This window comes from Hypanus sabinus, chromosome 14 (assembly GCF_030144855.1).
Source record: "Hypanus sabinus isolate sHypSab1 chromosome 14, sHypSab1.hap1, whole genome shotgun sequence".
Classification (NCBI taxonomy): Eukaryota; Metazoa; Chordata; class Chondrichthyes; order Myliobatiformes; family Dasyatidae; genus Hypanus; species Hypanus sabinus.
Window position 1 is genome coordinate 109,635,638 of NC_082719.1, and position 11,169 is coordinate 109,646,806.

Consider the following 11,169-nt stretch of genomic DNA (forward strand, 5'->3'; position numbering starts at 1 on the left):
CTCCTCATTCTACTGTATGATTTGAAGAACATTGGGCTGTAGCTCCAGTTCCTTAATAAGTTGTCTCACTATTCCCAAGCCTCTCACACAGTACAAAACGCTACCCCTGGAGCAGAGAAACTTTACCTGGCCCAAGCCTGTTCTCACCTAGGCCTTATGAGCCAAAGTCACTCTAAACACTGGCACTTTCAAAAGAATGGCTGCTTCACTCGCAATTGCGTTACTTTTATTCACCCTTTCTAATGAATCCTGATTGGTGATTGGTTGCAGTCCAACTCCGAAATTCCGCCTTTTAAATCTTGATTGCGGACTTGGTCTCCACAGCTGCATGTGGCAAAGAATTCCACAGATTCACCATTCTGGCTAAAGAAATTCCTTCTCATCTCTGTTCTAAAAGGATGCCCCTCTATTTTGAAGATGTGTCCTCTGGTCTTAGAATCTCCCACCATAGGAAACATCCTCTCTGCACTATTCAATAGGTTTCAATAAGGTCACCCTGCATCCTTCTGATTTCTAGTGAATACAGGTCTAGAGCCATCAAATATTCTTCATATGACAGGCTATTCAATCCTGGAATCATTTTTGTGAACTTCCTTTGGATTCTCTCCAGTTTCAGCACATCCCTTCTAAGATATGGGGCCCAAAACTGCTCACAATACTCCAAGTGAGGCCTCACCAGTGTTTAATAAAGTTTCAATATTACATCCTGGCTTTTATAAGACCATAAAACCATAAGATATAGGAACAGAAATAGACTTTTGGCCCATCAAAGCCGCTCCACCATTTTTCTGATCCAATTTTCCTCTCAGCCCCATTCTCCTGCCTTCTCCCTGTATCCCTTCATCAAGAATCTATCAACCTCTGCCTTGAATATTCATAAAGACTTGGTCTCCACAGCTACCTGTGGCAAAGAATTCCACGGATTCACCACTCTCTGGCTAAAGAAATTTATATTCTAGTCCTCTTGGAATGAATAACATTGTATTTGCCTTCCTCACCACAGAGTACACCTGCAAATTAACTAGTGCTCTCAGTGTGGCCTCCTATATACTGGGGGTGAGACCCAATGCAGATTGGGAGACCACTTTGCCAAGTGCCTACACTCCACCAAGAAAAGCAGGATCTTCCAGTGGGGCCACCCATTTTAATTCCATTTCCATTCCAACATGTCAGTTCATGACCTCCTCTACTGTTGAGATGAGGCCACTCTCAGGTTGGGGGAGCACCACCTTGTATTCCATCTGGGTAATCTCCAACCTGATGGCATGAACATCAATTTCTCAAACTTCTGGTAATGACCCCACCCCCTTTCACCATTCCCCATCCCCATTTCCCTCTCTCACCTTACGTGCCCATCTCCTCTCTCTGGTACTCCTCCCTTTTATCTTTTTTCCATGGCCTTCTATCCTCTCCTATCAGATTCCTCCTTCTCCAGCCCCATATCTCTTTCACCAGTCAACTTTCCAGCTCTTTACTTCTGCCCTTCCTCCTCCCGATTTCACCTACCACCTTGTGATTCTTCCTCCCCTCCCCCCACCTCCTTACTCTTTTTAAAGTTCTGTTGAAGGGTCTCAGCCCAAAATGTTAACTGTACTCTTTTCTATGGATGCTGCCTGGCCTGCTGAGTTCCTCCTGTATTTTGTGTGTGTGTTGCTTAGATTTCCAGCATCTGCAGATAGTTTCTTGTCTGCATATTAACTGTTAGGGATTCCTTGCCTAAGTCCCTTTGCACCTCAGTTTTTTTTTTGGATTTTCTCTCCATTTAGAAAAGTTAACCCTTTCATTTCTTCTACCAAAGTGCATGACCATACACTTCTCAACACTGTGTTCCGTCTGCCATTTCTTTGCCCATTTTCCTAACCTAAGTCCTTCTGTAGGCTCACTACTTCCTCAAAATTACCTGCCCTTCCACCTGTCTTCATATTGTCTGCAAACTTTGCAACAAAGCCATCAATTCTATCATCCATAAAAACACAAAATGCTGGCAGAACTCAGCAGGCTAGACAGCATCTATGGGAGGAGGTAGTGACGATGTTTCGGGCCGAAACCCTTCATCAGGAAGGGTTTAAATATATAATTTTAACCCTAACCCTAATTTAAATAGAAGAAATAAGCAGGCAGACTATTATTTAAATAGGGAGAGAATTCAAAGTTCTGAGATCCTCGTGCAGGATACCCTCAAGGTTAACCTCCAGGTTGAGTCGGTGGTGAAGAAGGCGAATGCAATGTTGGTATTCATTTCTAGAGGAATAGAATATAAGAGCAGGGATGTGATGTTGAGGTTCTATAAGGCACTGGTAAGACCTCACTTGGAGTACTGTGTGCAGTTTTGGGCTCCTTATTTAAGAAAGGATGTGCTGATGTTGGAGAGGGTTCAGAGAAGATTCACTGGAATGATTCCAGGAATGAGAGGGTTAACATATGAGGAACATTTGACCAGTCTTGGACTGTACTCCTTGGAGTTTAGAAAAATGAGGGGGGACCTCATAGAAACATTTCGAATGTTGAAATCCATGGACCTCATAGATGTGGCAAAGTTGTTTCCCATGGTGGGGGAGTCTAGTACGAGAGGGCATGACTTAAGGATTGAAAGGTGCCCATTCAGAACAGATGCGAAGAAATTTTTTTAGCCAGAGGGTGGTGAATCTGTGGAATTTGTTGCCATGGGTGGCAGTAGAGGTCAAGTCATTGGGTGTATTTAAGGCAGAGATTGATAGATATCTGAGTAGCCAGGGCATCAAAGGTTATGGTGAGAAGGCAGGGGAGTGGGACTAAATGGGAGAATGGATCAGTTCATGATAAAATGGCAGAGCAGATTCGATGGGCCGAATGGCTGGCTCCTGCTCCTTTGTCTTGTGGTCACACCACTAGTCCCCAGAAGCCAACCAGAAAAGGCTCCCTGTATTTCCACTCTATGCCTCCTGCCAATCAGCCACCACTTTATCCATGCTAGAATGCTTTCTGTAATGTCATGGGCTCGTAGTTTGTAATAGCCTCAAGGGTGGCACCTTCTCAAAGGCCTTCTGAAAATCCACAACATCAACTGATTCTCTTTTGTCTTGTACTTATTCTTTTTATTTTAATTGTGTTTCTGAAATGCAATATTTAAGCCTGTGACTTAACAGTTTGGTGTTTGACCAAGGGATCTAGCACTCTGCTGACCCAAGAACATTACAGGAGGGCCTTGGTGCCTTGAGGAGAAGCTCAGAGACAGGGTGCAGGGACATAATTGGCTTTATCTCTTGCTGATTAAAGTGTCAAAGAAGAAGGAAACATTGAGGTGAATGCAGAGAAGAACAAGTGAGAGGAGAACCACTGTGTTTGGCAGTCGCTCTCTACAGAAGGCCATGCTGCTGTGTCACTCTCTGTGGAAGGCCTGGGTTTGAGCAGTCACTCTCCTCGATGCTGACTGAGAATGTTATCAAAATTCTAAGAATATTATTGAAATCCAAGTCATGTGACTACTGGTGTGGACTGTATTTCATATTGGTCTCCTTCAGTTTTATGTTTTCTTTCTTGTTGCCAATTGTCACGTTGGGGGTTGATGTCCTTTTTTCTGTTTTCTGGATGGGTGATCTGTTAGTTCGTTGTTCAAGGAAGGGGTTGGGGTTTGTGAGTTTTTGTTCCTTTTCCTTTTTTATGTGGGTGGAGGTGCTGATGTCTTTTCTTTCAATGAAAACCATGGTTTTTCTGTTTTGTGGCTATCTGGAGAAAATGAATCTCAGAGTTGTATTCTACATAAGTACTTTGTTAATGAAATGAGCCTTTGCTCAGTGTTGTTCCTGTAATTACTTCTGATCCCACCGCCACCAAGAATTGACTTGACTTTATTACTTCCTTCAAATACATGAGAAGTAAAAATCTTTTACGTCACATCTCCATCTGAATGTGCAATTTATAGTCATTTGTAATAAATAGTATGTACAATAGAACAGTCAATATAGTATAGAAATACAATTGTATCAATGTGAATTAATCAGTATGATAGCCTAGTGGAAGAAGCAGTTCCAGAGCTTGTTGGTCCTGGCTTTTATGCTGCAGTACCATTTTATCCGCAGTACTGGATGGTAGCAGCTGAAACAGTTTGTGGTTAGGGTGACTCGGGTCCCCAATGATCCTTCGGGCCCTTTTTACACACCTGTCTTTGTAAGTGTCCTGAACAGTGGGAAGCTCACAACTACAGATGCACTGGGCTCCCCACACCAGTCTCTGCAGAGTCCTGCGATTGAGGGAGGTACAGTTCCCATACCAGGCAATGATGCAGCCAGTCAGGATGCTCTCAATTGTGCCCCTATAGAAAGTTCTGAGAATTTGAATATCAGATTTCTTCAACCATCTGAGGTAAAAGAGGTGCTGTTGTGCTTTTTTCACCACACAGCCAGTATGTACAGACCACATGAGATCCTCGGTGGTGCTTATGCTGTTCACCCTCTCAATCCAAGATCCACTGATGTCAATAGGTCCACAACCAGCTCCTTTGTTTTGTGACATTGAGGGAGAGGTTGTTTTCTTGACACCACTGTGTCAGGATGATGCATTCCTCTCTGTCGGCTGCCTCATTATTATTTGAGATTAGGGCAATCAGTGTAGTGTCATCAGCAAATTTAATTAGTAGAAATAAATGCCTATAGTCAGTTGGAATAAAATACTTCAGATGGTGTCTCTCCAAAACACAATTAATAATTTCAGCAAGCTTTCATTACTCCTGCACTTAAAACATCTTGTTATAAAATACCAACATCCCATGTGCAATATTTCAATTGCACATATCTCTGCACCAATTTTTGTGAGAGGAAAGTTTAGCTTTCCTCTCTCAGTTTACTTTTTCCATAAAAGTGAATCACCTCCCAGGTTTAGAAACACCTTTGCCAAAACATGTTTACTTGTTTCTTCCTTTGCACTCTCTTGCATCATCTCCCATTTTTTCCCACCTGGGTTTGTTTCAATAGCAAATTAGGTGGGAAGAAAATTTTGTTTCATGACAAAAGGTTGAGTTACTCACTTGAGTGTATTTATTTATTTTTTGAGATACAGGCCCTTCCGTCCCTTTGAGCCGTGACACCAACAACCCCAATTAACCCTAGGCTAATCACAGGACAATTTACAATAACCTACTAACTGGCGCATCTTTGGACTCTGGGAGGATGCCGAAGCACCCAGTGAAAACCGACACGTTCCCTTGGTGGGGGGCATATAGTCTCCTAGAGATGATGTTGGAATTTAATTCTGCACTCTGACATCTTCATAGTCATAGAGAAGTCCAGCACAGAGAAGGGCCCTTCAGCCCATCTGGTCTGTGCTGAAACCATTTAAATTGCTTACTCCCATTGACCTGCACTAAGACCATAGCTCACTATCCATGTACTTATCCAAACTTCTCAGTGTTGAAATCAAGCTCATGTACATCACTTGTGCAGGATGCTGGGTGGATCATTGCTGCGAAATTGTTTCCTGAAACTGAAATCTCTAGATTTGAAAGGCATTGTTGCAGGAAAAGGGCTAGCAAAGGGAAATATAATCTTATTGCTAATTTTGGAATTTATAAATGGTCAATCATTGAAATTATTTTTAGATAGAAAAGTCACCAAGGTACACTTGATCATCTACTGAGTGGCAGAGCAAGATTGAGGGATCAGAGTAATAGAATCATAGAACATTACAGCTCAGAAAGAGGCCATTTGTCCCACCTAGTCCGTGTTTGTTTATCCATTGAATGGCAGCATAGGTTTAAGGGATTAGAGTCATAGGGTCCTGTCACTATTTCCTGATTTTTAAAAAGCTGTAAGAAATAGCAGTAGCCATCCAGTCTCTCAAGCCTGCTGTGACACTTCAATTCTGGCCTGATCTAGAGTACAGAACACTGCAGCACAGAAACAAACCCTTCAGCCCATTTAGTCTGTGCCAAACCATTAATCTGCCTCATGCCATTGACCAGAACCTTCCATATCCTTTCCATTCTTGTATCTATCCAAACTTCTCTTAAACGATAAAATCAAGGTCACATGCATGACTTCCACTGGTAGCTTGATCCACACTCTCAGACCCTCTGAGTGAAGAAATTCCCCCCTGATGTTCCTCTTAAATATTTTGCCTTTCAAACTTAACCCATAGGCTGTGCTTGTAGTCTCAGTGGGAAAAGCCTGCTTGCATTTACCCTTTCTATTCCCCTCATCATTTCATATATCATTATTGATCCACGCTCCAGGGAATAAAGTCCTAATATTCAACCTTTCTCTATACCTCAGATCCTCAAATCCCAGCAAAATCCTTTTATCTAATTCATCACCTTTTACTTACTAATTTTCAAATTTCCAACTATCTTTCTGACTTTAATATCAGTGACAACCTGCACAGCTGTCTGTCTGGGAGACAGAATTCCACAGCTTCGCCCACCTCTGCATGAAGACATGTCCCCTTGACTGATGCCTTGTTTTAAGATACTGACACTGCCTGAGTAAGCATCTATTTTGTTTAACTTTAAAGGTTTTCATGAGATCTTATCTCATTCTTCTAAACTTTAGAGTATATAGGTGTGGCCCACTCCGTCTCTCATGTGACAGATTTGTTATTCAAGGAACCAGTTTGGTCAATGTTTTCCTGTTCTCTCTCTCTCTCTCTCTCTACAACATGTATTTTTTTGTCAAAGTGACCAAAACTGTGGACAACAATTCTAGGTATGGTTTTTGCTAACATCTGATATAATTGTAGGCAGATATGCTTAGTGCTTACTTTAGTCCTTCTGTGATGAAGGCCGGTTTATACCACAAGACACAGGAGCAGAATTAGGCTCCTATCCCTCTTCAGTGCTATGGAAAAGGAGAGAGTTGTGGTCACAAAATATACTCTCACTGAGAGATCTGACACCTGACCAGGCTCATTTCCCAATACCAGATCAAGTACAGCCTCTCCTCTAGTTGGCTTTATCTAGATATTGCATCAGGAAACCTTCCTGAACACACCTAAAAAACCTCAACCTCATCCAAACCCCTTGTGCTAAGGAGATGTCAGTCAATATTAGGAAAGTTAAAATCACCCATTACAACAACCGCTCCAGAATCTGACTCCCCATCTGCTCCTCGATGTCTCTGTTACTATTGGGTGGTCTATAAAAAAAAACACCCAGTAGAGTTATTGCCCCCTTCCTGTTTCTGACTTCCACCCACAATGAGCCAGTAGTCAATCTCTCCATGACTTCCTCCTTTTCTGTAGCCTGAACACTATCCCTGATTAACAATGCCACTCCCACACCTCTTTTGCATCCCTCCCTGTCCTTTTTGAAACATCTAAAATCCAGCATACCCAGCAGCCATTCCTTTCCCTGAGACATCAAAGTCTCTGTAATGGCCACAATGTCATATTTCCACATATTGATCCACCTTCTATGTTCATCCGCTTTGTATTAAAATACTCCTTGCATTAAAATAGACACATCTCAAACTATCAGGCTTAGTGCAACTTTGCTCCATCATCAATGGGCCAAATGGCCTACTTCTGCTCCTTTGTCTTGTGATCTGTCTATCCTTCCTCACAAACTCCTTACAAGCTGCCACTACTGGTGCGTCAACCATCCTCTGCCTCTTCACTTCAGTTCCCACACCTCTGCAAATCTAGTTTAAACCCTCCCCAACAGCATAATCAAACCTCCCTCCCAGGATATTGGTTCCCCTGCAGTTCAGGTGCAATGCATTCCACTTGTACAGGTCACCCCTTCCCCAAAAAAGGTTCCAATGATCCAAGAACTTGAGACCCTGTGCCCTGCACCATCTCCTCAGCCACTCATTCATCCAAACTATCTTCCTGTTCTGATTTTCCCTGGCTCATGGCACTGGGAATAATCTGGAGATTACCACCTTAGATGTCCTGCTCTTTAGTTTCTTTCCTAACTCCCTAAACTTATTTTGCACGACCTCTATCCCTCTCTTGCCTATGTCATTGGTACGAACATGTACCACGACCTCTGGCTGTTCACCCTCCCCTTCAAGAATATTCTGTAACCACTCAGAGACATCCTGGACCCTAGCACACGGGAGGCAGCACACTATCCTGGTGTCTCTTTTGCTGCTGCAGAATCTCCTATCTGTCCCCCTAACTGTAGAGCCCCCTATGACTGTTGCTCCACCTGATTTCACTCTCGCATTAGGGTTGAAGCTCAGAGCTGACCACAGTGCTATTGGTTTGGCTGCTGCTGCCTTGCCCAGGTAGGTCATCCCTCTCAGCAGTATTCAAAGGGTTCACCTTTTGCTGAGGGGAATGGTCACAGGGGGACCCTGCGCTGATTTCCTTCTCCCTTTACCTCTCTCGGTGTTCACCCATCTACTCCCCAAATTCTGCACTCTGGGTGTAACTACCTGCTCAAAGGTTGTATCTGTCAATTCCTGTGCCTCCCAGATGATCCCACGTTCATCCAGCTCCTGTTCCAGCTCCTTAATGCAGTCTTTCAGGTGTAGTCAAGTTCCATGAATTCTCACGTCCTACAGGAGGAGCATTCCACTGCCGTACCTGCCATCCTGCCTTCACTGTACTATGGGCAACCAACTCCAAATCAGCAACAACAAAAGGAAAAACCTACCCTTTTACCCTGTTTCTTTGAAGTTCTTGAGTCAAAGTCTCTAAGTTCCCACTCTGTCTCTAGCCCCCACTCCAGCAATGGCCACTCTGCTAGACCCTCTCTCTCTTTTATGGTTTAAAAATAAGAAAAAAACCCACGCAAAGAGAAAGAATACACTGTGTTTGGTGGTGCTCCACCTGCCTTCCGTTGCCTTAATCATTCTTAATGATCGACACCAACATCTTCCCAACCACTGAGGTCAAACTAACTAGCCAATAATTTCCTTTCTTCTGCCTCTCTGCTGGTTTGAAGAATGGAGTGACATTTGCAACTGTTCTCTCTTTTGGAACCATTCCAGAACCTAGTAATCATGTCTCTGTTCCTCTGACTAAGGAATCTCCTATCAACACTGCTGTCCTCTTAACCTCTGCTCTTCTGAGCCACAGCCCACAATAGTATCTAAAGTTATATGCTTATTATTGAGGGGAATAGCCACAGGTGTACTCTGCACTAGCCGTGGTCTTCCCCTCCTTCTTCTGACAGTTACCCTTCTCCTGCAACCTTAGGCTGACTACCTCCCTGTAGCTCCGCCTATCAACTCCTCATTCTCCCATATGTGTAAAAGGCCATTGATTGGCAGCTCCAATTCCTTAATACATTCTCTCAGGAGCTGCAACTCGGTGCAGATGTGTTTACCTGGAAGACCATAGGTCTCCCAGACTTTGCGCACCCCACACAGAGTACAAAAAACACTGCCCCTGAAGCCATTCTTACTAACAGTTGAGGAATGAACAAAAAAAGGACAGAGAGTAACTTACAAGACAATTTACTTTGCTGGAGCCTAATCCAAATCCATTCTATTCTAATCCAAATCCATTCTAAACACTAGCTTACTCAAAACCAGTGGCCGCATTGCTTGCACTTGAATTATTTTATTGGCCCTTTCTAATGAATCTCTGTCACTAATTGGTTGCTCAACTCAGAGAAACTGCCACAAAACTCTGAAATCTCAATCGGGCTCTCTTAATCTTAATTGGGCTCTCTTTTTACGCAGCCCTGACATGGATTGACCAATTCCTACCCTTCCAGTTACCCACTTCATCTGCAGTTCCTTGTATTTACATCTTGGGATTGTTGATAAAGTCTACACTTGTTCAGGTTAGTGCCCTGCTGTTTGTGCTGCTAGTAAGCAGGCATGGCTACGAGTCTCAGCATGTTCTTGCAGACTATATCTCATTTTGGTTTAAAAGTTCTGTTTTCTTTTTAATAATTATCATTAAGGTTTTATCTTAACTAAATAGACAAAACTGGAGAGATTAAGAACATAATGGGTGTTGATGTATGTAAATTGAAGGTAATCTTGAATGTGATTGATGGAAATATTTTGCTATTGTAATTGTTTTTCAGGATCTCAAAGGGGCCTGTACCATTTTAGAGGTTCATGAGAAGCTTTCCCTTGACCAACTTGGTGATGAACGAAAGCTTTTCCTCATCGGAACCCACGTTGCAGAAAATGGTTGCCAAATACCAGCAAGTATACAAGATGCCAAGGAACTGATTGCTCATTTGGTGATCTCCTGAAGGGTGAACTTGCTTCGGGATTGTCTCCATTTGATCATGAGTCACTGCTCTTTGTTGAAATATTACTAAAGCTCAACCTGGTCAAACCTGATTGTGATGTAGGAACTATTTTTAAACCTTAAGATTTAAAAAGCTGTTATAACACATCTGGATTTGGAAAAAGTATTTAGCACAATGTTAATATACTTTCAACTTACTTTCCCTTCAAAAATTGATTAGAAAAAGTTTTCCAATAATCTTCAATATGTTGTAATAAATTATCACTATACACCATTCTAATTATCATGTGCTCCAAAGACTATATTGTTCCTTCTTTTCTCAGCGAAATAGTGTGTATGGGGATATCTGCCGTTAGCCAGGAATCTACTGTATCCCCATCCACTGACAAATTAGTTTAAATCCTTCCCAACATCAGTCAACATCCAAGGATGTCGGACCTGCTTTGGTACTGTTTGAACATGCCTGATCTTATCCAGAAACAAGCCAATAATCTAGAAAGCGAAAGCTCTGCCTCTGACACAATCCTTACAGCTGCACGTTTACCCAAACACCTCCCATTCTTATACACAGCAGCATGCAGCACCAGATGCAATGCAAAAGTCGGAACAGCTTCTGAGGTTATATTCTAACATAATTCTCCCAAATGTTATGTTGCATTCTTCTCATTATTCTCAACAATTTCCGTGACCTCTGGCTCTTTATCCTCATTGGGGCCACATCTAAAAAACAAGAAACTGAGGGCTGCAGGACTTTCTGAATGGGCTACAATGAGTTTACTGTTTTAATGAAATATTTCTAATTAATAAATAAATAAATAAATAAATAAATAAATAGATGTGTGTATGTATGTTATTTAATTGGAACCCTAAGTGAAATGAATAGGACAATATGCTAGAAATGCAAGTAAGGCAGCAAAGCAGCTTAGTCTGTTTGCATGTAGGGGGTGTGGCATGCTAGTCGTTACCTCCATTCCTGCTTCACCACATACAAATCACCTTTCACACCCTGCAGGATGGCCTGCTGAGCTCAGCTGCACATCC

General features: G+C 42.5%; 1 protein-coding gene across 1 annotated transcript in view; it reads left to right on the forward strand.

The window, feature by feature from the left end:
* Positions 1-10,825, forward strand: part of arl9 (ADP-ribosylation factor-like 9) — a 55,778-nt gene extending 44,953 nt beyond the window's left edge. Inside the window, exon 4 of the mRNA XM_059989804.1 lies at positions 9,956-10,825. Coding sequence (XP_059845787.1) covers positions 9,956-10,129 — 174 coding nt within the window. The 3' untranslated portion in view covers positions 10,130-10,825. The remainder of the gene's footprint in view (positions 1-9,955) is intronic.
* The last annotated feature ends 344 nt before the right edge of the window (positions 10,826-11,169 follow it).